The sequence below is a fragment of the Spinacia oleracea genome, chromosome 2 (assembly GCF_020520425.1).
Source record: "Spinacia oleracea cultivar Varoflay chromosome 2, BTI_SOV_V1, whole genome shotgun sequence".
Classification (NCBI taxonomy): Eukaryota; Viridiplantae; Streptophyta; class Magnoliopsida; order Caryophyllales; family Amaranthaceae; genus Spinacia; species Spinacia oleracea.
In genome coordinates this window covers 100,239,390-100,267,251 of record NC_079488.1, presented here as the reverse complement: position 1 = coordinate 100,267,251, position 27,862 = coordinate 100,239,390, and the positions used below count along the sequence as shown (strand labels likewise).

Sequence of the window (27,862 nt, the reverse complement as noted above, 5' to 3'; positions counted from 1 at the left end):
ACTGCAATTTCTCTCTTCTGCATCTCAACCGCAACTTCTTGCGATTTCTTTTGCAATTTCTTCGCGATTTTGCTACAATTACCTCGACAGTTCATCCAGGTTAGTTTTCTACCTATTTTCTTTGATTTTTCGTATTTTGATAATTAGGTTTAATTATTTTAGTTGTTCTACTTGAATTATTCTTCCAATTATGTCACGTTTTGTTTGTGTTGCTTCGAATTTGTATTTGTGTGTATTGATTTAGGTTTTTCTTCAACGATCGTTTGTTTTTGCTGCGATTTTGTTCCTTTGCACAGATAGCTTCTTTGCTGCGATTTTGTTTCTTTGCTGCGATTTCAATTTTGTGCTTTAATTTATGTTATATAAATGTTAAAGTTTATAAATCTGTTAATAAGTTAAGGTTATTCACCTAATAGTGAAGAACATTTGTATTCAAAGTTGCAAGCACGTGAATCATTGAATCTGTATCAAAGTTGCAAGGATAATTGAGTTAAAGTTGAGGATTATAGAGTTAAAGTTAGGATTTTAGAGTTAAAGTTGAGGGTTCTAAAGTTAAAGTTTAGGATTCTGTAGTTAAAGTTTAGGGTAATTGAGTTAAAGTTGAGGGTTTAGAGTTAAAGTTGAGGGTTCTAATGTTAAAGTTGAGGGTTCTAATGTTAAAGTTGAGGATTCTGTAGTTAAAGTTTAGGATAATTGACTTAAAGTTTAGGATAATTGAGTTAACTTTAACTGTGAATAACTTAACTTTAATTGGTAATAGTCTAACTTTCACGTTTTTACCTTTCTACAACTAAATTGAGTCTTTCAGTCTGTTTTATTTCACTGTTGTACTTTGTTGTGTTAAAGTTATAGTTTTATATAATTAAGTTATGGAAATTGGCATAAAAGTTAAGACAGTTTTCAATCATTTAAGACTTAACTTTTCTATTAATATCTTAACTTTAACAGTTAAATCTATTACTTTTATATTTACAAATTTTTCATCTAATGGGAGTTTAACTTTTGCAGTGATTTTTGACATCATTGAATCATGCCGAGAAGTAAAACTGTTAATGTGAAGGAGATTTTACAAGAAGATGATGACATTCAATATCCAGATTCAGAAAATATTGAATATGATGACGATGATGACGATGTTGTTTATGAAGATGATGAGGATGTTAATACTGATGAGGACCAGGACGAGAACTGGGAACAGGATGAGAACGGGGACGAGGACGAGGACGAGGACGAGGATGTTAATGCTGGCTTGGTTAAACCGACAGGCAAAGGGAAGAAGAAGCCGGGAGTCATGGTTAAGAGTGAGTTGGTTGAAATAAAAACCAAAGGGAAGAAGGCAAGGATTAAGGCTGAGGTTGATGCTAATGTTCCTGTTGATGCTGAAAATGATGTCCAGATGTGAGTTTTACAATTTGTTTTATTTCTCAATTTGAACTTTTCTGTGTTAAAGTTGTTTTATAAAGTTAAGGACTCTGAAGTTAAAGTTGAGATTTTTGTAGTTAAAGTTAAGAATTTTGTAGTTAAAGTTAAAGTTAAGAATCCTAAAGTTAAAGTTTATGATTTTGAAATCAAAGTTTTAAGGACTCTGGACTTCAAGTTGAGGATTTTGACGTTAAAGTTAAGGATTTTGTAGTTAATGTTAAGATTTTTGAAGTTCAAAGTTGAGAATTTTGAAGTTAAACTTAAAAATTTTAAAGTTAAAGTTAAGGAACCTAAAGTTAAAGTTTATGATTTTGAAATTAAAGTTAAGGATTCTAAATTAAAAGTTTAGGATTCTAAAGTTAAAGTTAAGATTTCTAAATTTAAAGTTTAAGGATTCTGAACTTAAAGTTGAGGATTTTGAAGTTAAAGTTAAGGATTTTGAAGTTAAAGTTGAGGATTTTGATGTTAAAGTCAAATCTTACAAACAAGATTTCTAAATATAAAGTTAAGGATTTTGACTTTTTTCTCCTAACTTTACCTGCTAAAAGTCAACTTTTTCCTTTTAAATATTACAGTTGTACTTATGTAGGTTAAAGTTATGGTATTTGTTGTAAATATTAAGAAATTCTTCCATCATCAGAAACATAACTTTTACTGTTAATAACCAAACTTTAACTGCTAAAAGTCTAACTTTTACCTGTTTAACTTTTTTTCAGCTTGGATGGGGGTTGCAGTACTTCAAACTTGACTACCCAGTGTAGACCAACTGCTTTGTTAGCTGTCATAGAAACATTCAATTCAAATCAAATTAAGTCTGTTTCAGAAATTGGATTCGGTTGGTTGTTATCTTTACCTACGCAAACTTCTAAGTTAGATACAACATTATTTCCCTGGTTGATTGATCATTTTGATCCTGTTAGTTGGTTGTTTAAAATTGAAGCTGGAAAGGAATTCATATTTAGTCCATGTGATGTGCATGATGTGTTTCTTCTCCCATTACATTCTGACAATCCTATTGTAGATAGCAGCACTAGGACTAAGGATGTAGGTTTGAAAAATCAGTGGAGAGACTACTTTAAAGTTAAAAAAAATGCAACCATTCCATTGCGTCTGTTGGAGATTAAGATGGGTGAATTAGTGGAAGGTGGAGAAATGTTCAAGCGAATATTTGTGATTTTTGCATTCTCTGTTTTCTTAGCTCCTATAGCTAATAGGACTGCTGATTTGGGTTTAGTTAAAGTTCTTGAGGATGTAGATGAAATAAAGAATCTTGATTGGTGTGGATATGTCCATGAGAGACTTTGTCGGGCTATTAGGAAGCATAAAACTTCAGGCTGCCAGGGTAACGTTGGTGGTTGTTTATGGGTTTTACAAGTTGTCTATTTTCATCGCCTTCAATTTAGAGGCATTGCAGAGAGTTGTAGTCTTCCGTTGATGAAGCATTGGTCTGGTACTAAAATTCATGAAAGGCTTGTTTTGGAAAAGGATTCAGCTTGCTTTGGCAGTGGTTTATTAAATACAGTGACCTACCCTGTTTGTCAAAAGTTGGGTTTTGAAGAAGGTTTTGCCAAGATTTGTGGTAGGCATGATGCTGTGAACGATGATGAGAACCATATACGGTTCGTCATTCCTGATGGGCAATTGTCAAATTCAGCAATTCAATCAATTTCAACTGATGTAAGTTTCTTCTCAACATTTTTATAGTTATTTCTCTTTTATTAAAATTTTTATTCTAGTTTTGAGATTTGATTCTAAAATTAAAGGTAAAGATTCTAAAGTTAAAGTTATGGATTATGTATTTAAAGTTAAGGACTTTGATGTTAAAGTTGAGGATTTTGAAGTTAAAGTTAGGGATTCTAAAGTTAAAGTTAAGGATTATGTATTTAAAGTTAAGGACTTTAATGTTAAAGTTGAGGATTTTGAAGTTAATGTTAAGGATCCTAAAGTTAAAGTTTAGAATTCTAAAATTGTTTCAAGGATTCTGAACTTAAAGTTTAGGATATTAAAGTTAAAGTTAAGGATTCTGAACTTGAAAGTTTAGGATTTTAAAGTTAAAGTTAAGGATTCGAAATTTAAAGTTATGGTTTCTGAAGTTAAAGTTTAGGTTTCAGTAGTCTAACTTTTAAGTTCAAAAGTCTAACTTTTAATTCAAAAAGTCTAACTTTTCCCGAATCTTGAAGGAAATGCATGCGGAGTTTTTGAGAATGAAGAGGAACTTGGAAATTGTTTCAAATTTTCATTTGAAACAACTTGAAGCTGTAGCAGCACTGAGGCGACGTTCATCTCCATCGCTGCCGGATGATGATTTGGATCCAAGGTATTATGCCATGATGCAAGAATTGGCTGAGATGGTAGTTTCAGTTCAGTCTATGCCAGGAGGTTTGGAGAACATATATTGTGATGGAAAACCTAATGCTATACCTCAAGATGATAGTCCAAATAAAAAGATCCAAGGAGTTCTTGATGAAATTAATGTCAATGAAACTGCTAACAAGACTGCTGTACAGTGTGAAGAACCTCGTATTGTTGATGCTACCACTGATCCAGCTCAGCAGACCAATCAAGGTGCAACTTTACTCTATTTCAGTTTACTATATGTTCAAAACTTAGAAATATCTAAAAAAACTTTAACCTTTTCACATTAAATGATAAGGAATCATTTATTCTACTACAGGCGCAACTTTGGAGGTTGATGTACAGCCAAGCTTATCTGAGCAGCTGGTTGTACCTCTTCCAATTGTTGAACCTCTTCCAAGTGTTGAACCTCTTGCAAGTGCTGAAACTGCTCCAAAAGAATTAAAAGTTTACGAGCCTACTGTCGGTTATCATTCCATTATACACTCTTCTTTCACTGATGGCAAGGCTAAAATTGGAATTCCATGTGGAAAGGTTAACACTGAACCATTCCTTGTCGGACATTTCATGCGTTTCTACAAGAGGAACATGAAACGTTTGCCCGAGTTGTATCAAGAAGTTGCTGATTATTGCCTTCTGGATGATCCTGTCGTAGTGAAGGCAGAGTAAGTCTTTTAATTGTCCTAACTTTAAGTACAAAAGGTTTAACTTTAACTTAATAAATCTTAACTTTTTTTTTTTTTAGGGAAACTTTGGTCTGGTTTGATACCGTACATATGATTCAAAGAGAGGATATGTTGTCACTTGCTGAAGATCAAGAGATCTATTTGTCTATTATTGAGTGTTGGGCATTAATGATAAATGCAAATGAAATGCAGCATGCCTCACCGCCTTCAAAATTCTGTTTTGTTGTCCGCCAAAGTGTGAGTTTCTTAAATTGTGTAGTAGTTTAGTAAAAGTTAACATATTTTTAGGAAATGTTTGTGTTGTACTAATTTGTTTGTTTTCCCTTGTAGGAAATTTTGGAACTTCTTTGGCAAGATTCAACTAACGAGGCTGCTATGGATCAGCTTCTAATTTGTTGGAAAGAGTGGATTGATATTTACAACAATGGCTTTGACATCACCTGTGTTGATCTGGTCAGTTATTACTTGGCATCAACTCAAAATTAAATTAAGGATTCTAAATTTAAAGTCAAGTTTTATGAAGTTAAAGTTTAGGATCTAAAGTTAAAGTTAAGGTTTCTGAAGTTAGAGTTTACCATAATTGAGTTAAAGTTGAGAATTTTAGAGTTAAAGTTGAGGGTTCTAAAATTCTCAACTTTAACTGAATTATCCTTAACTTTAACTTCAGAAACCTTAACTTTAAGTTTAGAATCCTAAAATTCAACTTCTAACATTAAATTTTTCTGAAGTTAAAGTTAAGGATTCTAAATTTAAAGTTAAGGTTTCTGAAGTTAAAGTTTATGATAATTGAGTTAAAGTTGAGGATTTTAGAGTTAAAGTTGAGGATTTTAGAGTTAAAGTTGAGGGTTCTAAAGTTAAAGTTTAGCATTCTGTTGTTAAAGTTTAGACCTGAAATTAAAGTTTTGGAGTCTGAAGTTGTAATTAAGGTATCTGAACTTAAAGTTTAAGATTTTAAAGTTAAAGTTTAGGCATTTGAACTTAAAGTTAAGGTATCCAAAGTTAAAGTTTAGGATTCTGAAGTTAAAGTTTACTTTAACTAGTTTAAGTTTTGTTTTTGTGTATCTATTAACATCACAATATGTTTTGTTTTTGTAGGTTTTTGTTCCTTTTTTTCGAGAACGCCACTTTTTCCTATTTGTGTTGAATTTGAAAACCAAAACGATGCAACACGTGGACAATCTTGTGTATGATGAAGCTCAAATCATTGATTTGGAAAGTTTTTCAACAACTCTGGTAATTACCTCTAGTCAATTTAAGAATGTTGAATTACCGGTTCAACTTTCTTTTTTCTGTTACAAACCAATAAATGTGTTTAATATTGTTTTCAGTGTGATCTCCTGGGTACTTTCCTTGATGATAGAGGCAATAATCATGAAGGTGATATTGGAACGTACCCCATGGAGGAGATTGAGTTTGATTGGAAGACTGCAAAAGGTTCTGACCTTGATTGTGGAATTTATACAATGATTAGTATGTTGACATTTGAAGGAACCAAATGTAGCTGTCCTGATTTGAAAGAGGTTAGAATTTTTTCGAATCATAACTTTTAAGTCAAAATTCCTAACATTTACAGCAATTTGCTTAACTTTTATTAGCCTTATTTATTTTGGAATTTAAAATGATGTTGATAATGTTATTCTTTTTTTTTTCAAATAATACAGCCCCGTAAAAGGATTGTTCTGCGTGCCGAAATATGTGCCACACTTGTGTTATCTAACATGAATGACAAACGGGCAGAAGTTCTCAATAAACTTGCTGATTTCAATTCCAAACGAGTAGATGTCTATCCACATGTGGTAACCAGGAGGAAGCAAAAATTGGCAAATGATAGGAAGTTGAAGAAAGAAGCTGCCAAAAAGGAGAAGGAAGTTGAAAAGAAAGCAGAGGAGAATGCCAATGAGAACAAGAAACCAGAGGGTAAAATTGCACAGGAGAATGCCAATGAGAACGAGAAACCAGAGGGTAATATGGCAGAGATGAATAACAATGTGGCAGATGTGAATGATAATGCGGCAGAGGGCAACAAACAACCGTTGAAGACTTTTACTTCAAGAAAACGTCTTAAAAGGAATGTAGCAGATGCATCTGTCCCCGAAAATGTAGGACCACCAGAGAAGAAGCAAGCTCCTACCAAACGGACGGCAAAGAAACCTGCGGCATGAAATTTTAATATTAGTTTTAAAGTTCATCAAAACTTTAAGTACAATAATCTTAACTTTTACATTTTCACAAAAATATTTCTCTAGAGTATAATGCCATTTTTGTGTATATATGGCATATAATTTTGGTTTTTGGTGATGTTCAGTAGAACATGGAAACATGTATTTTTAAAGTTGTTGATTCTATGGTTAAAGTTAAGAATATTATAATTAAAGTTAGCCCTGTTATTGTTATAGTTAAGATCAACTTTAAAAATAATATTGGTTTTTGGTAATGTTCAGTTTCTGTAAAAGTTTAGGATAATTTAGTTAAAGTTGAGAGTTCTTAAGTTAAAGTTTAGGATTCTGTTGTTAAAGTTTAAGCATCTGAAGTTGAAGTTTTGGAGTCTGAAGTTATAATTAAGGTTTCTGAACTTAAAGACTTAGATTTTAAAGTTAAAGTTTAGGCATTTGAAGTTAAAGTTAAGGAATCCAAAGTTAAATTTAGGATTCTGAGTTAAAGTTGAGGATAATTGAGTTAAAGTTGAGGATTATAGAGTTAAAGTTAGGGTTTTAGAGTTAAAGTTGAAGGTTCTAAAATTAAAGTTTAGGATTCTGCTGTTAAAGTTTAGGATAATTAAGTTAAAGTTGAGGATTATAGAGTTAAAGTTAGGGTTTTAGAGTTAAAGTTGAGGGATCTAAAGTTAAAGTTTAGGCTTAAAGTTTAGGATAATTGAGTTAAAGTTGAGGGTTCTAAAGTTAAAGTCTAGGATTCTGAAACATGTATTTAAAGTTGTTGATTTTATGCTTAAAGTTAAGATTATCACAATTAAAGTTAGCCCTGTTATTGAAATAGTTAAGAAAATTTAATATTAGTTTATCTAACTTTTATTACAAAAAGGGTAACTTTAAGTACAAAACTCTCAACTTTAAGTATAATATTGGTTTTTGGTATATAACTTCAATTCTTCATTGTACGTTAAGTATCCATGCACTTTGAAACTTTATTTTCAACTTAAATCCGAAAAAAAAATTCACAATTTATCTTAGACACTTGGACACGTATCCAAGTCAGTCCAAGTAACATGGGTTTTGGCGATGTTTAGAAAAAGTTACGTAACATATTAGAAGTTGTTAATTTAATGCTAAAAGTTAAGCAAATATACCTCAACTTTTACTATATCTAGCCTGACTTTTAATATATAAATCCAACTTTTACATTTTTGAACAAAAGACAGATTAAAAGATATATACACTTCATAGAAATATTATACTTCACTAAATTTTAATGTATATATTCAAACTTTCAATGTAAAGAAACTTTTACTAAGTTCTCAAGTCTAGTAAACTTTAACTTCAGAATGTTAAACTTTAACTTCATAAACCTTAACTTTAACTTTAAGAAAAAATTAAATTCTATTTTTGATATAAAACATTAAAAGAATCAAAATAATCTCAAATTTGGAGTTATTGTTCCAAAGTCTGCTGTTGGAGGCGCTGCAGTTTTTCCCTTCTTCTTTTTGACAAATGGTCCTCGTGGTCTTTTGTTCCTTCCTTTTGTTGTGCAACGTTCAGGATCCAATACCATAGGAGGTTCAGTTGCTGTGTTTGTTGCAGGTTCAGAACTTGTTGCTTGTTGTACACTTGTATCACTTGTTGTTGTTGCATGAGTACCTACAAACATTTAACATACTGTATCATAACTTTTACTTATAAAACCCAAACTTTAACATATAAAACCCTAACTTTTACTTATAAAATTGTAACTTTTACATATTTTCCTTTTTAAGAAAATGTGAGTTCCAATCTGTTTTTATTTCACACATTATAGTTTTTTTGGTTTAAAGTTGTAGTTCTGTAGGTTAAAGTTATGAAATTTATTCTAAAGTTAAGACAGACTTTCATCATCTCTAACTTAACTTTAACAAGGAATATCTTAACTTTAACCAAAAAACAATTAACTTTTACCTGCTGGTGCTGAGTTTGTTTCATATGCTGCTGTTGCATTTGTTTCAGGTGCTGCTGTTGCACTTGTTTCAGGTGCTGCTGTTGCACTTGTTTCTGTGGTTGAAGCGTCGTCAGTGTTTGAAACATTTAATGACGCTAGAAGTTCATCAACCAGAGACACACTAGCGGCATAACCATCCTCCATAAGGGTTCTTGTCTCCTCATTTGATTGGCTTTTCAAGATAAGGTTGTAGTATTTCCTAGCCATGGTTTGGCGCCAAGGTGTGTACTGCACCTCTTCTGGTTTTTCATTTTCTAATTTGTTCCAAACTGATGACTTGGCAGATTTTGTCCACCTCTTTTTGATGTACTGTTCTGGAATCCGGTTAACCGAATGAAGGTGCAATATCCTAATGCAGTGGTAGCACAACCATCCTGAAGCTTCAAAGTTTTTACACGTACATGATACTGTTTGGCTCTCGTGGATGTATGTTACTCTCTGTGCAGACCAAGGTTCTTCATCAATGGACACAGCATAGAACTCAGTATTTTCTGCATTAGTAGTACCATGTTTTAAAGTTAGGAAAATCAATATAAAAGTTAGCCCTGGTGTACTTAAAGTTATGAAACTTAATTTTTCAGGTTACATAACTTTAAAAATAAAAAACCTAGCTTTAACTTCAGAATTCTAAACTTTAACTTCAGATGCCTAAACTTTTTCAAAATCTTAACTTTTAAAACAAAAAACCAAAACTTTTTACTTAAAGTTATGAAAATATGTATAAAAGTTAGCCCTGGTGAATTAAAAGTTAATAAACTTTATATTTCAGTTTATCAACTTTTATTAAAAAAAGGCATAACTTTTACAGTAAAAAGACTAACTTTAAATTCTGATATTTACCTTGTTTCCAAATTAATTTTGCTGTTGTTGCAATTGAATATCCAAATTCCTCCTCAAAGTCTCTGAATAGTGACAACGTGTAAACTTCTGATGCATGTTTCAACAATCCAGATAGTGGTAAAGCCGAGGATGGAACCGATTTACTACAAGAGAATTCAGCTTGCTTTTCTGTACTTCTCCAACGTTGTATTGTACCTTTGAACAATCTATAGAAATCAGTTAAACTGGTTGCTCTGTTTGCTCTAAATCCGATGGCGTGATTAGTGCTTTCACTTCGTTGTGAAGACAAAATCCCAGCTGAAAAGAAGTCTTTGCTTAGCGCAGGGCACCATTTTTCTCTCAAATCGTATACATTTGTAAACCACTCTTCCCCTATCAGCTCATATTGTTGCAGCATTGATCTCCAATTGGTTTCAAATTCAACTACTGTGACACACTTATACAAGCAATAGTTGAATGTCTTCTTAAAAGTTGGATCTCGTTTCAATGCCCCAAATCTGGTAATAGCATTCTGATGCAAATGCCATACACATAATCTGTCTCTTGAATCTGGAAAGACCTGCATATACAACTCAATGTTAAAAGTTGAGATTTTTGAAGTTAAAGTTAAGAAAATTGAAATTAAAGTTAAGAATTATAAAGTTAAAGTTAAAGTTAAGGATAAGTATTCTAAATTTTAACTTTAGGATTCTAAAATTAAAGTTAAGATTTCTAAATTTAAGGTTAAGGATTCTGAACTTAAAGTTAAAGATTTGGAAGTTAAAGTTAAGGACTATGAACTTAAAGTTGAGGAATATGAAGTTAAAGTTAAGGGCTCTGAAAAGGATAAATCTTGGATTTTTACCTGATTGATGGCATTGTTCATTGCTGCATCTTGATCTGTAAAGATTGATATTGGACTTTTTCCCCCCATTGACTTTTTGAAAGTTTGTAGAAGCCACACAAACGACTCAATCTTTTCATCTCCTATGAATGCACAACCAAACATGCAATTGTTCCAGTGGTTGTTTATTCCAACTATTGGAGCACAAATTAGGTTATACCTGTTTGTTCTATACGTCGTGTCAAAAACCACTATATCTCCAAAAATTCCATAGTCTTCCATCATCATAGAGTCCCTCCAAAATAAACTCCTCAATTTACCTTTTTCATCCAATCTAAATCTAAAAAAGAAGTTTGGGTCACCTTCAAGCTCTAAATACATTATGTCAGTTACTGCTTGTGCATCACCTCCTTCTATTTGCTTCATTTTTAACCTCGTGCAGTAATTTAGATGGTCTTTCTTCGAGTGTCCCAAATTTTCTTCACCTCCAGCTTCAATTGCCATGTAGTTAAAGGAAGCCGTGGATGACAGACCTGTCAGTTCAGCATAAAAGAATGTAAATAAAATAATAGTTTCGGCAAAATGTTTAACTTTTACTTCTTCAGACCTGACTTTTAGTACAAAAAGGCTAACTTTAACTTTTAAAACTTTAATTGTCAATAACTTAACTTTAACACCTTATAGTTAATTTTCTTTGTTAAAGTTGTTGTTATTTAGGTTAAAGTTAAGGAAATCGTTGTCAAAGTCAAAAACAATCTTCATTCTACTCTTACCTAACTTTTACTTTAAAAAGCTTAACTTTAACTTCTAAAACTTTAATTGTCATTAACTTAACTTTAACACCTTATAGTTAATTTTTGTGTTAAAGTTGTGGTTATGTAGGTTAAAGTTAAGGAAATTGTTGTCAAAGTTAAAGACAGTTCTCATTCTATTCTAACCTAACTTTTACTTTAAAAAGCTTAACTTTAACTGAGATGAGTGTGACTTTTATATTTCCAACTTTTTTCATCTTAGAAGGTGATTGCAGTAACAAAAGGATGAGTATCAAAACAATAACTTTTACACAGAACATAAAAGTTTAACTATCAAAATGTAACTATTACCAGATTTTTGCATAGTTTCAATTGCCTCCCTCTTCTCTTCCGTTATTTGCCTTTCAGATCTATGCAAGTAGTGCCATTGACTTCTAGTTAAATCATGGTTGTGCATTATCACATGATTAACAACCTCATATCTGCCTTCAGAATTCATTTTCACTCTCAAGCAAGCCCTACATTGAGTTCTCGTGATCGAAACTTGCCTTGGTTTTCTCTCTTTTTTGGGCACCACAGGAACAACTGTTTGCACTTTTTTCTTTTTGTTCTTTCCATTGTTTGTTACTCCTGCTGCTGAACAAACATATGTCTTTTCAAGCACGATTCTTGTCCCAACTTTGAATCTCGTGTTTCCTTTCCTTATGGAAAACCCAACCTCATGCATGTTTTTCGTAGAAACCTAGAAGTTCCTCCACTGTTTCAGCAGTGTATCCCATCAGTGTTCCAACAATATCTTGATCCGGTTCTGTTATTGCAATTACCAAAAATCAGCAATTTTTTTTATTATTAAACCTTAACTTTTACGCATAATACTATAACTTTTATTAAAACAAGGCCAACATTTACTAAAACAAGTTTTACTTCTATGCATAGAACTTTAACTTTTAAACAAGGCTAACTTTTATGCATAAAACCATGTAAATTCTTTATTAAAATCTAAGCAAATATTCTAAACTTTACATTTCAATACTTAACTTTTACTCTAAAAACCTCAACTTTAACTTTGATATCTGTAACTTTTTCAAACACCTATTTTTCAGCCAAACCAACACATTTACATAACTTTTACAGGAATATCTCTAACTTTTTCATTCATAACTATAACTTTAACTTTGAACGTATAAACTATAACTTTTATGCATAACTATAACTTTACATTTTACTTACTTAACTTTTACTCTGAATACCTAAACTTTAACTTTGATATCTGTAAGTTTTTCAAACACCAATACTTCAGCCAAACCAACACATTTACGGATTTACCTAACTTTAACAGGAATATCCCTAACTTTTACATTTATAACCATAACTTTAACTTCAAACATATAATTAATTATTCATACCTTCAGAATCAGAAACAATATGTTGTTCTTCAGCTTCCATTGCCTCCTCTTCTTCACGTTCCTGTGCCAAAGCATTGTTTTCGATGCAATTGTTGAGAACGTCCTCCATTGTTGCATCTTGAATATCTGGTTCAACAGGAACTTGAATTCTTTGAGTGGATTGAATCACACTCCTAATTAGGTTTTCCATTTTTTTTTCTTCTTCCTTTTGTTGAGTGGATTGCGTTCTTCTTCCTTCTCTTCAGTTTGGATTTCAATGTCCTTCTTCCTTCTTCCTTCTCGTTTTCGATCGTTTTTGTTGTTTCTCTCTCCTATTTCGATCGATTTCGATTGAGTTCTTCTTCCTTCCTTCTTCCTTCTTCCTTCTTCCTTCTTCCTTCCTTCCTTCTCGATCTCGATTTTTCTGCGATTTTTTTTGTGAGCGTTTTCTCTCTCCTCTTTCTTTCTTTGCGTGATTATTTCTTTCTTTCTTTTTCCCTGCGCGTTTTGTTTACTCCGTTCACACGTGTGACAACTTGGTGCACATTAATATTAATGTGCACCTGTTGCACACAAGACCTTTTGATTAAATAATACATCTAATATACCCTATCACCCACCATCCTATTAAACAAATATTTTCATAAACCCACCTCACCCTCCACCCACAAAAATGACATGGTCCCCACATATTTAATTATTAAAATATCTATCCAACTCCACTTGCTTTATTATTTTATTTCATTCAATTATTCTTATTCAGCCGTGCCCGGCCAAGTGTATCTCTTAAAAAAATACGGAGGGAGTAACATGGAATATATATTATAATGAAATATTATTCCCTTCTTTATGTTAGTTAACATGTACTCCCTCTGTATTTATTTAAGGGATACACTTGCCTAGCTTTTTCCGGCCGTATTTATTTAAGAGATACACTTGTCATTTTTAGTAACTTATCAACCCGACCATCTAATTAAATAATCTATCTACACACCATCCCCACCCTCCACCCCCTGAAATGACATGGTTCTCACCTGTTTTACTTATTAAAATATCTATCCAACCCCACTTGTTTTATTACTTTATTTCATTCAATTCTTTTTCTTAATACCCGTGTACAGCCAAGTGTATCTCTTAATTAATACGGAGTAACAAAATATGGAGTAAACTGATCTCCCTTTCATTTGTTCATTTTCTCTTCTTTCTGATATTTTGATCGTAAGTTTATGCGACTTCAATCTCTCACCCAAAAGTACTACTTTTGACGGTCGGAATTTCTTTGTTTTCTTGTAGTGTTGTTTTTTCTTTTTTTGGTGTCATCATCAGTTCACCGTTAGGGCTATTCAGATTTGGGGGCGAGTTATGGGTGGATATGTTCTAATCCCCTCTCAATTATTGTTGCGAGGGATCGAACACGTGGTCCTCCCTACCAAGTTCAGCCTCGATCAATCACCACTAAACCAATAAATAATTGATATATTTTGTATATTGTTAATCTTTGAGAACAAAACCGCAAATATAATTGAGAACCCCATCACAAGTTAGTTCTCCTAAATTGCCAGGATACACGCCGATCCTAGTCATTTTTATCTTGTCCATTTATTATTGTTTTTGGCCTTGAATGCATACTGTTCCGGTGTTGTAAAGATGGAAACAATGGGCTTCGAATGAAGGCCCTTTTGTATGTGTTGAAGATCTTGCTTGTTTGAATGAGTGGAATCCGAATTCACCTGCACAAGAGCAAAGTCACTGGCCTCGGGGGTGTTTCCGAGGAAAGCCCCTCCGATGCCTAAGTAAGAATGATGCTCGGATTCTAGAGAGAAGTTCTCTAGAAGAGTAGTCTTAAGGCGATCAATTGGACGTACCTTGAGGTGTGAGCCTTGGCGGCCTATTTATAGTGTTTGCATAATAAATGCCCATAGGTCACTTATTGTTATTGGGCCTTGGGCCTTAATGGATGGCTGAATAGCCATTGGTAGGTTTGATGTTGTTGTTTAGAGCCATTGGGCTTTGGACTTAGTGGCCCAATTGAGAATCAATTGGGAGCCCAAACAACATGCCCCCCAGACCCGGTCCATTTAGAATTAAATGGGTGGGTTTCCAGCTGTCAGAAGTCCGAAAGTTCCCTCTCTTTTTTGAAAAGGGATGATTTGCATTGATGACAAGTGTTGGGAATTGTACTGTGTCATGGAGATCGTGGGTTTGAGGAAGTTGATGCGCCCTTTCTCTTTTCTATAAATACTGGGTGCCTTGCTCCTTTTAAACTTTTTACTCCTTATTTCAAACCCATTCTCTCTCTAAATTCCGGCGATCGCAGTGCAATTTGCTTCTTCAGATCTACGAAATTCGGCCAACTTTAGACTTCGGGAACTTGTGTTGTTCGCTTTATCGGCGAATTCCGCTTCGGAAAAAGGTAATTTGTTTCTGAGTTCTCCTTTTTTTCTTCGTTCTTCCTTCTACCCCTCAATCTAAACCCTAGATCGAGATTTCGCGACCATGGCAAAGAATAGGGGCAAAAACAAGTTCGTTGTTGGCTCCTCTAGTGAGAGAGAGAACGTGCCTTCGGGGAGGTTACCGAAATCTTCGAGGGGTCGACCTTCGGAGAGGCCGTTGGAGAAGAGTTCGATTGGTTGGGATGCTTCCGAAGATGAACGTGCAACCTCTGGTGAGAGAGCTGGTTTTTCGGGTGTTCGTCGTCGTTACTCCGAGTTTCCAGTTCATTGGTCGGAAGCTGATCCGAAGGGCAAGTATGCCTCAATTTTGCATGAGACCACGCAGATCGACGGTCCGTTGGAGAAATCGGTCAGCGGTGACTGGTTGGTGGAAGCGAAGTTAGGGAATTATCATCGGAAGGCCGAGGAGCTATACGGAATTCAGCATGCCTTGGGGTACTGGTGCGAGCTTCCTGAACAAGAGCGTCCTCGGGTGACTCATCCACCGAGGGGGTTCATTTCCGTGTATACTCACCATTTGGAGAATGGTCTCCGCTTTCCTTTGGATCCGTTCGTATCCGAGGTTTTGGTGTCGTACAACATTAGTTTGGCCCAGCTCACACCCAAATCTATGAGGCACATAATCGGATTTAGATGGGTGTGTGACTTCGTCAATTTCCCTTGCTCTGTCGCTATTTTTCGGGATCTTCACGATCTGGTTCTCAACCATGCTTCCAAGGGTGATGGGTATGGTTGGTGGACCATTGTCAACAAGAAGTCCCGAAAGAGGGGGGATCCGAACTACATCACGGCGTACCCCTACCTTAGCTCTGACCACAATTGGAAGACGGAGTGGTTGCTCGTCCGTGTGCCGACGGATCCGAAGCATCCCAACTTTTATCGTCCTCCGAAGTGGTTCGTGGCTCCTGATCCTGATATGAGGGGTGTGGCGGCTCCAGATCGGAACCATCGCCACTATGTGGACCTCCTCCAGTGGTTCTTGGCTCAAGAGGATAACCACCGACTGCCGTCTAGCTGGCTCCCGAATCTCAATTACATTCTGAGGGAGGACATTCTTGCTGTTGCCGGTCTCAGCAGGATTTTTGACAGGGGTAGGTGTCTTTCGGCTGAGACCGTTTTTTCAGTGAGTTTGTCCTCTTTCCTGTTTCGTTTTGCTGACATGTTTTGTGCTTTGTTTTTGCAGAGTACGGCTTTAGCTGCATTGATCCTAAGAAGTTGGGCATTTCTTTGGATTTGAAGACTATTCACGACCCGGCTCCCGAGTACAAGTTCGGAAAAGATAACCCTCGTAATCCTCGCCTGAAGGATTACGTGTTGTCTCCTTTGGGGGTTGCTCGGATATCCGAAGTTCGAGCTGATCCGTGGGATTCCGCCTCTTCTGTTGAAGCTGTTCCTGTGAAGGTTGTGCTTCCTGAGTTGAAGACGACTTCGGATCCGGTGAGTGTTCATTTATAGGCTCGATTTTCTGTTTATCTTTTTCTTTTCGGTTGGCCGTCGGCTAACGTCTTGGTCCTGGACCATCTTTTTAGGGTCCTGGGACTGACGCTGTGCCGCGTGCCGTTCCTTCGGTTTCATCTCCGGCTCGGATAGATATCTCTTTATCTAGGAACCGGGTATTTCCCGCTTTTTCCTCTATTTCTTCCTTTTTCTTCTTTTACATTCGTTGACCCTTGGTCTCCCCTTTTTAGGATCAACGCAAAAGGAAGGGTAGCACTCTTTTGAGGCCTTCCACGCATCCGAAGAAAGCGAAGGCTTCTCAGCCCTCGGAGAAGGTATTTGTTCTGACTTGGAGTTTTTGTAGTTTGTTTCTCCCCTTTTCGGAAACTAATCTTTGAATGCTTGCTATGCAGGAAGCAGTTTCGGAAGTCATGCCTCCTCCTAAGAATCTTCTTCACTTCATGCCCTTGCCAGGGCAGAAGTTAAAGAGTGTGGTGGTTGCTGAACCGCCGGCCGTGGATCAGCCGCTGATCGAGGAAGATATCATCCCTTCTCCCCTTAAACCATCTGCTGCTTTGGGGATCGAAATCCAGGATATCACCGAGGTGATGGAGGCGATTGAAGCCGATTTTGTTCCTGTTTCGGATGTCCCTGAGGTAGCTGGGGAGAAGAAGGAGTCTGCTGATCTTCCCTTCGAGAGGGAGAAGAGTCCAGACAAGGAGATGATAGATCTCTCGGGCCCCGAAGCTGCGGTCCCCGAGGCTCAGAAGGAGGTTCCCTCTGCTGGAGAGGAGGAGCAGCCCGAGCAAGGTTTGACGAGGAAGAGGCGCCACTCAACTTTGGGTTCTACTTCTACCTCGGCCCTGGATAGGCTGATCCATGCTGATCCCTGTTCGGATGTTCCGCTAAAACGGATCCCCGAAGAAGTAAGGGAGGCGATGGCTCGATATGCCAGGGCTCCGATTTTGGGAGAGGACCCTTTGGCTCACGTGGGATCCTTGGTGGGCCCCGAGGCTGCTCGGGAGAATCTGCTTCGTGCTAACCCGCAGTGGAGGGTTCCTGGGGCCGAAGAGAGGAATCCGGCAATGATGGCCCAGTACTATCTGAACGAGGTAATTTGCTAGATTTTTTTTCTTTGAGTTGTGTTTTTGTTTTATGTTTTTCCTATTTTGCTCATCTTTCTCTCGTTCCCAGGCTGTTTTCTGGTCTTCGTTCGCTTCCGAGTGTAGCTCGGTTGAGGAGAAACAACTGAGGAAATATCGTGAGGCTTATGCTCGTGATATTCCCATTTTGGACCAGAAGGCTGGGCAACTCCTCTCCGAGCTTACGGAACTCAAGCAGCTGTACCTTCACTATAGTCGCGAGGCTAGAGAGTCTGCTGAGAAGATCGGGACCGAGGTTGGCCAGCTCATCTTCCGAGTTGAAGAGGATGCTGAGAAGATCGCTTCCTTTGCTGAGGAGAAGAAGGATATGGCCGCTAAGTTCGCTAGCGAACTTGAGGAAAAAGATAGACTCTTCCAGGAGATGAAGTCTAAATTTGAAGCGGCCGACAAGGAGCGTAAAGAGGCGGAGTTAAGGCTCCACCATTTTGTCCAGCATCGGGAGCTGATCCAGCAGCAAGCTGATAAGGTGCCTGTCCTTCGGCTGAAGCTTCGGGAAAAAGATGACTATATTCGGAAGCTGGAGCAGGAGCGAGTCAACCTCTACACTGCTGATCAGTGTAGAGAGCAGTACTGGAACGGCATCCTGGGTGCTCGGCGCATGTTTGCGAAGCACATGCCTCACTTCCCTTGGAACGAGAAAGTTCCTCTATGGATGCAGGCCGAGGACCACTTGGTGGAATGCCAAGCTGATCGAGATGAAGCTGAAGCTGAACGCCAAGCTGCTCTTGCAGAGGCTCGGGCCCAGAAGGCAACTTCCGAAGGTGATACCACTGCTGGGGGTTCTTCGAAGGATGCTCCCCTAGGGGCCGCTTCTGAGACTCCCAAGAGTTAGGGATTCGGGCAGTCGTCTTCTTCAGAGTCGGTCGGTTCCAGTTGAGGACTTCCGAATATGTGCTTGCTTTTCCCCCTTTTGCCTCGGCGCTGCGTTGTACTCATTTCTTTTTGCTTTCTTTAGTACTTCGGTAGGCCGGTATTGTCTGTTGATGGCTGCCGATTTTAACTTGTTTCATTTTGTTTTCAATTTTTGAGGTTTTCGATGTGTTTGTACTTCCCCCAAATATTGAATAAAAAATGAATGTTTGTTACTTGGCTGCTTCTTTTCAACTTGTTCTTTCGCAATTTTTAGGTCTTTAAATCCGTAGATTTCTCGAGCTCCTCTTTCTGTAGACTTGCTAAAAACCTTTTGATCTTGCGAGCTCTTTAAATCCGTAGATCTGCTAAGAGACTCTTTAGTTTTGCGAGTTCTTCAAATCCGTAGATCTGCTAAGAGACTCTTTGACTTTGTGAGTTCTTCAAATCCGTAGATCTGCTAAGAGACTCTTTAGTTTTGCGAGTTCTTCAAATCCGTAGATCTGCTAAGAGACTCTTTAGTTTTGCGAGTTCTTCAAATCCGTAGATCTGCTAAGAGACTCTTTAGTTTTGCGAGTTCTTCAAATCCGTAGATCTGCTAAGAGACTCTTTAGTTTTGCGAGTTCTTCAAATCCGTAGATCTGCTAAGAGACTCTTTAGTTTCCAGACTCTTCAAATCCGTCGATCTGCTCAGAGGTTTGGATTGTTCTTCCGATCTCTTGTGGTTCGGAAACCTGGGCAAGAGATCGCTAGTCTGCCTCTTTAGTTATGCCTTCGGCGATCCGTGGATCTGAGCCGGAGTTTTATAACTTGATTCGAGCGACTGTTTGTTGCGAACAAATTTTAATAGGGTACCGCGAATCCGAGGATTCTGGACGGTTCCCTGAAGTGTATGATTTGGTCATTTCTTGCATTTTATCAAGGAATGGGCAAAGTCAACCTGTTTTTGGGCTCGGATTGATCAGATCCGAGGCTGCATATATATATAAAGGGACAATAAATGTAGAGATAAGTTTAATGAAACACATGGTGCCAATGGCTTTCCTCTTCTCATTAAACAACTTACTTGGTTTACAGACAGAGATCATACAAAATATTTCTTGAGAACATCGGTATTCCAATGGTTCTTCAGAATTGTTCCATCTAACTGTTTCAGCATATACGTGCCTGGCCTTTTTTCGGAATGGATGATGTATGGTCCTTCCCAAGTGGCTGAGAGTTTGCCATGGATCCGTCCTTTCTGAACCGAGGCGGCGTTTCTGAGTACTAGATCACCGACTTTTAGGGGTCTGGCGTTGACTCTTCGGTTGTAATGCTTGTTGACCCTCTGCAAATAGGCTGCGTTGAGTGTCCTTGCATCGTTCCGAGCTTCATCCAGTAGATCGAGAGCTTCGGATAGAAGCTGGTTGTTGCTTTCTCCTTGGAGCCCATCATACCTGTTGTATGCCTGGATCCTCAGGCTTTCTGTTCCGATTTCCACAGGAATTACAGCTTCGGATCCGTATACAAGGTGGAACGGTGTTTGTCCGGTAGCTTCTTTTTCAGTGGTCCGAAGGGACCATAGCGTTCCGGGTAGCTCTTCTAACCATTTGTTTTTGTCATCCTCGACTCTTTTCTTGAGTGCGTTGAGGATGAGTTTGTTAGCGGCTTCGGCTTGCCCGTTGCTTTGTGGGTGACAGACTGCCGAGTATGCTAGGTGTATGCCGAACTGTTTGCACCACTTTTGCAACGGGGTGTTGTCGAACTGTTTCCCGTGGTCGAAGACCATCAGTCTTGGTATGCCGAACCTTGTGATGATGTTCTGCCATATGAACTTGCGGACCTGAGGTTCGGTGATGGAGGAGACAGCTTCGGCTTCGATCCATTTGCTAAAATAGTCGACTCCTACAATCAACCACTTCTTCTGGTTCGTCGCTGAGGGGAAGGGACCAATGATGTCTAACCCCCACTGTGCGAATGGTAAGGGATACAGTGTTGATTGTAGGGCTTGAGCTGGTTGATGGATGGCTGGTGCGAACTTTTGGCATTTCTCGCATTTCCTTGCCATCTGCTTTGCCTCGGAAACCATAGTGGGCCACCAGTACCCAGCCCGAAGGGCTTTATGTGCTAATGTCCTACCTCCAATGTGGTTTCCGCATATCCCGAGGTGGATTTCCCTTAGGATGTAGTCAGCGTCTGTTGGACCCACACATTTTAGCAGCGGAGCAGAGAATGATTTCCTCATGAGCTCTCCTTCGGCGCTGATGATGAACCATCTGTTGAATCTTTTCAGTTTTCTCGCTTGCAGCTTATCTTCAGGAAGTTCTCCCCTTTCTTTGTATGCAACTACTGCGTCCATCCAGCTCGGTTCGGTGCGTAAGCTGCATACTGTGGTGGGTAGCAAGTCGATGCTTCTCTCCTGGTGAACTTCCACGTGGACCGACCTGTTTAGGTCGATGAGTGTCGAGCTTGCGAGTTTTGACAGTGCGTCTGCTTGCGCGTTCTGTCCTCGGGGAATGAGGATGACTTCAAAGGATCTTAACTTTGACGTTAAGGATTTAATCTTTGCTAAATAGGCTGTCATGCTGGGCCATTTGGCCTCATACTCTCCTCGGATCTGGTTGGCTACAAGCTGGGAATCAGTTTTGAGGCGAACATGTTCGGCCTCCAGGGATAAACAAAGCTCTATCCCTGCGATTGCGGCCTCGTATTCGGCCTCGTTGTTGGTTGCTTTGAAGCCGAACTTCAATGCATACTCTATGCTTTTCCCCGTCGGGGGGATTAGTACAACTCCTGCCCCTGAGCCGTTTACTGTGGAAGATCCTCAGTGAAGACCTCCCAAGTGCTTTTCGTATCATCCAACATTTCCTGGTATGAGCACTCGGCCAAGAAGTCTGCCAATGCTTGTGCTTTGATTGCTGTCCTCGGCTGATATTTGATGCCGAACTCTGATAGTTCGAAGGCCCAGGCAGCCAATCTTCCTGACCTCTCTATTTTGTCGAGTACTTTTTCGAGCGGTTGGTCAGTTAGCACTGTGATCTGGTGGGAGTCGAAGTATGGCCTCAGTTTTCGTGCAGCTACCACTACTGCATATGCGACTTTCTCGATGAGTGGGTACCGGGTTTCGGCTCCTGTAAGTGTTCGGCTGGTGAAGTAGATTGGCTGTTGCTTCTTTTCTTCTTCCCGAAGAAGCACTGCGCTGACGGTTCCAGGGCTAACTGCGACATATAGGTACAGGGTTTCCCCCTCCTTTGGTCTGGCCAGTGTCGGCAGTTGAGCTAGGTGGGCTCTGAGTTGCTGAAAAGCTTCTTTTTGCTCCTGTTCCCATATCAGTTCGGGATCCACTTTCCTCGGGACCCCCTTTTTCTTGACTGGTTCTGCTTCTCCTCCGGGGAGGTTCTTTGGTTTCAGTGCCTTGAAGAAGGGGGCTCCCTTGTCCGAGGCTTTTGATATGAACCTTGTTAGTGCGGCTAACCTGCCGGTTAGCCTCTGCACATCTCTCTTGGTCTTCGGCTCGGGTAAATCCAATGCCGCTTGGACTTTGTCTGGGTTCGCATCAATTCCTCTTTCGCTCACCATGAATCCGAGGAATTTCCCTGACTTCACCCCGAAGACGCATTTTTTTGGGTTCAGCTTCATGCTGTATTTCCTCAGATTTCCGAAGGTCTCTGCCAAGTCTTTGACATGGTCTTCCTCCTTGATGCTTTTTACGATGGAGTCATCCACGTAGACCTCCACGTTCCTCCCTTTCTGGTCGGCGAAGACGTGGTCAACTAACCTCTGGTAGGTGGCTCCGGCATTTTTTAAGCCGAAAGGCATCATTTTGTAGTTGAACACTCCTGCGCTTGTGATGAACGCTGTCTTTGCCCTGTCATCGGGGTGCATGAATACTTGGTGGTAGCCTGAAAAGGCATCCATGAAGCTGAGCAGTGCATGGCCGCTGGTGGAGTCAACCAGTTGATCTATCCTTGGCAGGGGATAGCAGTCTTTGGGGCAGGCTCGGTTCAGATCTGTGAAATCTACGCACATTCGCCATGAGCCGTTCGCTTTCTTGACCATCACCACGTTGGCCAGCCACTTCGGATACATGCATGGTTCGATGAATCCGGCCTCTTGCAACTTTTTAACCTCCTCGGCGATGGCTTTGTTTTTCTCCGAGGAGTAATTTCTCTTTTTTTGCTTGATTGGCCGAGCTTCAGCGTTGACATCCAGCTTGTGACAAATCAGCTTCGGATTTATCCCTGGCATATCTGCTGCTGACCATGCGAAGATGTCTTTGTGATCCCTGAGTAGTCGGATCAAATCGATTCGGAGCCCCGAGCTTAGGCCCTTGCCTATTCGGACGCTCCTGTCTGAATTATCTTCGAGGAAGATATCCTCCATTTCTTGATCTGGTTCGGGAGATAGGGTTTCGGGGCGAGCATCAACTTCTGCGGGAGACAAGCTGCTCGTGCTTGCTCTTCTTCTTTTTGCCTCGCTTTCTTCTCCCTTAGCTCCTTTTTCTTCCTCGGGGCCGTCCTCTAGTTTGGGCTTTCGGACAGCAGTGTGGCAGGTTCTTCTCGCCACTTCTTGATCACCCCTGATTCGTTCGGCGAATCCTGCATCCGAGACGTATATCATCAGCTGGTGGTATGTGGAGGGGACTGCTTGCATCTTGTGAATCATGGTTCTCCCCATGATTACGTTGTATACGGAGTCGCAGTCCATCACCAAAAATTCGTCCCGAAGGGTTTTTGCTGCCTGGCCTTCGCCCACTGTGACTGGCAGGGTGATCTTTCCTCGAGGGATAGCTGCGGATCCGTTGAATCCGATCAGAGGATAACTGACTTTCGTCAGTGCTTCCTCTGGCTCTTCGAGGATCAGCTGCTCGAAGCAGTTTCTGAAGATGATATTGACGGCACTTCCTCCGTCGACTAATACTCGATGTACGTTGTGGTTATTGAGGTCCATGGAGATGACCAGAGGATCATCATGCTTGTACTGGACTCCGAAGCAATCATCAGCAGTGAAGGTCATGTTCGGGGGGTGTGGCTGGTTGTCTCCCACCGCGCTGAAGTTGACCCGATGGGAGAGGGCTCTTAGGTGTTTTTTGCTGGCCTGGCCAGACTTCTGTCCCCCGAACACCACTAGGATGTCATTTTTCTTGTGCCCTGTTGCTTCGTAGACCCTTTTCTGGGGTTGCTCGTGTTGTTTGCCGCTTGCGGCCTTTTCTTTTTCCTCCCTTCGGTCTAACAAGTACTGTTTCAGGTAGCCTCGGCGAACGAGGTCCTCAATGTTGTCTTTCAGCGAGTTGCATTCTTCGGTATGGTGACCGAAGTCATCATGGAACTCGCACCATTTGTTCTTGTTTCTCCGAGCTGGGTTGGACTTGAGCTTCCCAGGTAGTTTCCACTTTTCGTCATTTCTGTTGAGGCTGAATATCTCCTTTCGGGGCAGAGCTAGTGGAGTGTAGTTGGTGTACTTGGGTTGAAGTTCACCCCTTCTCCCGTCTTTCTTCGGGCTCATCTCTCTAGCTCCTACTTTCTCTTTCCCCTTCCTTGAGCTACCCTCGGGCTTGCTCTGGGTATTCTTTGTGTCTCTCGGATCCGACGATCCTTTCAGTCTTGCAGCGGCCTTGTTGAACTCCTCGGTTCTGATGAACGCGTCAGCCATTTGGAGCACGTCAGCTATTCTGGAGGGGTTCTTCATTGAGAGTTCGTCACGGAACTTCCCTTCCTGGAGCGCGTGCTTCAAGGCGAAGATGGCCACGTCTGGCTGCAAGTTTGGTATGTTTGTTGATTCCTTCATGAATCTGGCCATGAATTCTCTCAGACTTTCGTCTTTTTCTTGTTGGATTGAGGTCAGTTCTGCTGTGGTTCGCTCGGGGCGATTGTTGCTCACGAACTGTGTGCAGAATCTCTTTTTCAGCTTTTTCCAGCTCTTGATCGATCCCTTCGGCAGCGATCTAAACCACTCTCCCGCCACTCCGGTTAGCGTGGTTGGGAAGTATTTACACCAGCATGCTTCGGAGTAGGGACTCAAGAACATTTGCTGCTCGTAGGAGATGACATGATCCCTCGGATCTGTGATTCCGCTGTAGGTTAGGTGAGCTGGCAGTCTTACCTTCGGTATTTCTTCCATAATCAGCTCGTCCGAGAAAGGGGATGACGTAGGAGTCATGATTCTTTTCCCGAGTCTAGCCCTGATGCCTTCGTTTGCCGAGGTTCTATGATTAGAACGTTCGGGCGTACGATGGGGGCTAGGGGTTCGATCATGCCTCCTGTCTCTTCTTCTTTCTCGGCTACTGACCTCGGGTCGTTCGCTAGATCTGCTCGACTCACCTACCCCGAGTCTCGTGTGGATCGAAGGTCTTAACCTTGAGTGGACCGAGGGCCTCAACCTGCTGAGCACCGAGCTTCGGATCCGAGTGTTACGAGTAGTTGATTCGCTTTGGAGAGCTGTTGGAGTAGGCGATGGTCTCGCAAACCAATCTGGTTGCTGTTGTGCCCTTTTTTGGGTGTCCCACGTGCTTTCCGTCCACCTCGACGTCAAGTGTGTTCCTGTCAAGGGAAGGAGTTCTCGTTCGGGTCTGGACACTTCCGCACTGGGTGGCTCGTTCAGCCTTCGCCTGCTCCTCCTCTCTTCTCTGCGGTCGTTTGCCAGTCCTTGCTGCTTCTCATTGAAGAGGAAGTTTTGCATGATGGTCATGGCCGCAGTGAGCTCTTCCCTAGTTGGAATCGGAGGTCCTGCATTTGTGGCGGTCGTAGCTCTGCTTGGCTGTGACCTCGCCATCGATTGAGGGTGCCCCTCTTGGTCAGATTCTGAATCTGACCGCACCATCATATCGTCGTCATTGTTAACAACATCATTCACCATTTTCGCGGAAAGAGGTGGTTGATGTCTTCCAAAGGCTTTGAAGTGTTCTTCCCCACAGACGGCGCCAAATTGTTCCGGTGTTGTAAAGATGGAAACAATGGGCTTCGAATGAAGGCCCTTTTGTATGTGTTGAAGATCTTGCTTGTTTGAATGAGTGGAATCCGAATTCACCTGCACAAGAGCAAAGTCACTGGCCTCGGGGGTGTTTCCGAGGAAAGCCCCTCCGATGCCTAAGTAAGAATGATGCTCGGATTCTAGAGAGAAGTTCTCTAGAAGAGTAGTCTTAAGGCGATCAATTGGACGTACCTTGAGGTGTGAGCCTTGGCGGCCTATTTATAGTGTTTGCATAATAAATGCCCATAGGTCACTTATTGTTATTGGGCCTTGGGCCTTAATGGATGGCTGAATAGCCATTGGTAGGTTTGATGTTGTTGTTTAGAGCCATTGGGCTTTGGACTTAGTGGCCCAATTGAGAATCAATTGGGAGCCCAAACACATACTATAATACAAGATAGCTTAGTCTGAAAACGTTACTACCGATTCGAGAGCTCATTTGCATCCTTATTGGTATGAAATATTTTCAAGTTGATTATAACAATTAACAGCTTTAGCTATTGCTTTTGCAAAATTTATACGATACAACTATACAAGACTACAAGACAATGATAATATCAACTTCTAAAATAACAAGATATTAGAGTGGAAGATAGCTCATTTGGTTAGAGTTTCCCTCCCGGTTCCCGGGAATTTAAGAATCGATTTTCGTCCCCGCCATTATACCTCATTTGCCCACAAAAAAAAAAAAAAACAAGATATTATACATAAGTAGAAGATATTAATTAGGAAATCAAATATACGATACCATGATAATATCAACTCCTAAAATAACAAGATATTATACATAAGTAGAATCCCGGTCATAATTAGGATTAAGCATATTTACATAATCAGCAATAGTAAATATGATATAATTATTTTATTTGTTTCAAATTGTGATATTATCTTCAGAATAATAAAATTTCCTTGAATACAGCTTAGGCAGTTAGAGTATATCAGATCAGTCATTTTTATTCTTGTCATTCTTCCAATTTTTTTGCATTTTCTGTTATACCTTCCCTTCAACAGAATTATTCAATTAAACATCCAGAAAAAACTAGTAAAAGAAATGGAAGAAAGTGATGGTACATTGACAACACCCATTAATCCTAAGTCTTTGACATCAACCTTAGCTGATAGCAATGAGATTTGTCAGAGTCAAATATCAAGTGATGCGTCTAAATGTATTGATTCTGTTTTTGGCTCCATTCCCACTCGAGCTGAGGCTGATTACTCCATGACAGCCTTCCAAAGGTATGAACTGCACTTAGATCTTAATTTTCTCTTGTTTGTTTTTTGTATTAAATTGTACATAACCTCATTCTCTTTGGAAAGTAATATTCTACTGTATGTTATTGAGATCAGGATTCGAAACTATATTTGATTGTACTCTTATTATTCGTATTCGTGGGCATACGCCTCTATCATTTTTTTTTTACGCATAACACACCCGGTTCACATGAGCTTAGCTCCGACTACATCCGGATCACACCTTGCTTATGGTGGGTGAGTCTCCCAACAAGAGTTTCTGCATACGGCGAGCTCGAACCCGAGACCTCCCTTAAGCGGCATCAAGTTACTTACCACTTGAGCCAACTCTATGTTGGTCATACGCCTCTATCATAAGTTCTATAAACTTCTATCTCATATCATATTACATAACTCTATATGACGTTCTAACGTACGCCTAGGTACTCTTCTCACTCTGACCTGATTTATTGGAATTTCCTTAAAATTTTAGTTTCATGAACAACGAGGGCACAAAAATGTTGGCGAAGAATCCAGGATTTCGACCCGTTGAGGCTGCTTTCCAGTTCATGAAAACGCCAATGGTTAAGGTAACTTGTTATTATTTAGTTATATGGGAAATCCCTACTTGATAGTAATATAAACCAGAGATATAATCTTGGTGTTTTGTTTTGGCAGGAGATGGTAGGATCAGTAATGTGTGACATAGGTGTCATTGATGCTATGTTGAGGAACAACGCTGTTCAAGAGTTGTTAAGATCAATGATGGTAGATAATTCAGCAATAATGCTAACAAAAGCTATTAACACAGCTGCTTCAGACAGTCTTCGGCTTCAGGGGTCTGACAGCAAACACAGCTTGGTTTCAGTCATTTTAAGCTGGCTCTTGGACAATATTGAGACTGGATTTCTTGGATTTTTCGGTACTTTGAGATCACTAGTTAATTATACTCTTAATAAGTCTACAAAAAATGAGAGCATGGGATCTAGTTCCGATTCTGGGCAAGTCATACACTTGACCATGTTTCTCTCCATAATCAATCTCTTGATTGTGTTTGTCAGGCGCGTCTTAAAACATAAACTTATGCTTTAGGGTTTTTCCAGATGAACAATGTGTTTGTATCCTCTTTGCATACCCATATCGAATTCTTGTAGCACCGTACAAGTAATGTACTCGTGTAGTACAGTAGTTTCTTAGACTGAAATGATGAGTGTCGAAAAAAAACATTTGTTTTATTTTGTTACATTCTGTTTAATTTTGGTTTAACATATCCATTGTCTCTCCTCTAAGCCCAAGCATTTCCCTTTCTCTATTTGTTCTGTTGAAACTAATGTAATGTCGCCAATTTAATTCTCCTCATTCTCAACATTTAG

General features: G+C 39.6%; 4 protein-coding genes across 4 annotated transcripts; 3 read left to right on the top strand and 1 right to left on the bottom strand.

Moving 5' to 3' along the window:
* Positions 1–450: 450 nt before the first annotated feature.
* LOC110802906 (uncharacterized) lies at positions 451–6,242 on the top strand. The gene is made up of 8 exons (XM_056836254.1): positions 451–1,398; positions 2,139–3,099; positions 3,603–3,987; positions 4,097–4,442; positions 4,523–4,700; positions 4,794–4,916; positions 5,792–5,983; positions 6,201–6,242. The coding sequence occupies exons 1-8, from the start codon at positions 1,031–1,033 to the stop codon at positions 6,240–6,242; spliced, it is 2,595 nt and encodes an 864-aa protein (XP_056692232.1). The 5' UTR covers positions 451–1,030.
* On the bottom strand, positions 6,186–11,733 carry LOC110793315 (protein FAR1-RELATED SEQUENCE 5-like). Its single transcript, XM_056835579.1, has 5 exons — positions 11,376–11,733; positions 10,294–10,805; positions 9,450–10,008; positions 8,570–9,100; positions 6,186–6,614 (listed from the first exon to the last, which is right to left on the bottom strand). The coding sequence occupies exons 1-5, from the start codon at positions 11,521–11,523 to the stop codon at positions 6,247–6,249; spliced, it is 2,118 nt and encodes a 705-aa protein (XP_056691557.1). The 5' UTR covers positions 11,524–11,733; the 3' UTR covers positions 6,186–6,246.
* A 3,172-nt stretch (positions 11,734–14,905) lies between these two features.
* Positions 14,906–19,127, top strand: LOC130467670 (uncharacterized). The gene is made up of 4 exons (XM_056836253.1): positions 14,906–15,086; positions 16,211–16,299; positions 16,782–17,411; positions 17,494–19,127. Exons 1-4 carry the CDS (start codon positions 14,906–14,908, stop codon positions 18,292–18,294), a joined length of 1,701 nt encoding a protein of 566 aa, XP_056692231.1. The 3' UTR covers positions 18,295–19,127.
* Positions 19,128–26,170: 7,043 nt separating this feature from the next.
* Positions 26,171–27,840, top strand: LOC130468044 (uncharacterized). The gene is made up of 3 exons (XM_056837485.1): positions 26,171–26,495; positions 26,983–27,079; positions 27,168–27,840. The coding sequence occupies exons 1-3, from the start codon at positions 26,311–26,313 to the stop codon at positions 27,579–27,581; spliced, it is 696 nt and encodes a 231-aa protein (XP_056693463.1). The 5' UTR covers positions 26,171–26,310; the 3' UTR covers positions 27,582–27,840.
* Positions 27,841–27,862: the final 22 nt, after the last annotated feature.

Excerpts from the sequence above, each read along its gene's own strand:
- LOC110802906 (XM_056836254.1), top strand. The coding sequence starts at position 1,031 with ATGCCGAGAAGTAAAACTGTTAATGTGAAGGAGATTTTACAAGAAGAT. Across the intron at positions 3,988-4,096 it reads AGCTCAGCAGACCAATCAAG|GCGCAACTTTGGAGGTTGAT; the intron begins GTGCAACTTTAC and ends ATTCTACTACAG. Across the intron at positions 5,984-6,200 it reads GCTGTCCTGATTTGAAAGAG|AAGTTCTCAATAAACTTGCT; the intron begins GTTAGAATTTTT and ends ACAAACGGGCAG.
- LOC110793315 (XM_056835579.1), bottom strand. The coding sequence starts at position 11,523 with ATGAATTCTGAAGGCAGATATGAGGTTGTTAATCATGTGATAATGCAC. Across the intron at positions 10,009-10,293 it reads TGAACAATGCCATCAATCAG|GTCTTTCCAGATTCAAGAGA; the intron begins GTAAAAATCCAA and ends TTGTATATGCAG. Across the intron at positions 6,615-8,569 it reads AACAAACTCAGCACCAGCAG|GTTTCTTTGCCGTCCGTTTG; the intron begins GTAAAAGTTAAT and ends TTCATGCCGCAG.
- LOC130467670 (XM_056836253.1), top strand. The coding sequence starts at position 14,906 with ATGGCAAAGAATAGGGGCAAAAACAAGTTCGTTGTTGGCTCCTCTAGT. Across the intron at positions 15,087-16,210 it reads AACCTCTGGTGAGAGAGCTG|TTCGAGCTGATCCGTGGGAT; the intron begins GTTTTTCGGGTG and ends GGATATCCGAAG. Across the intron at positions 16,300-16,781 it reads TGAAGACGACTTCGGATCCG|TTAAAGAGTGTGGTGGTTGC; the intron begins GTGAGTGTTCAT and ends CCAGGGCAGAAG.
- LOC130468044 (XM_056837485.1), top strand. The coding sequence starts at position 26,311 with ATGGAAGAAAGTGATGGTACATTGACAACACCCATTAATCCTAAGTCT. Across the intron at positions 26,496-26,982 it reads TCCATGACAGCCTTCCAAAG|TTTCATGAACAACGAGGGCA; the intron begins GTATGAACTGCA and ends TTAAAATTTTAG. Across the intron at positions 27,080-27,167 it reads TGAAAACGCCAATGGTTAAG|GAGATGGTAGGATCAGTAAT; the intron begins GTAACTTGTTAT and ends TTGTTTTGGCAG.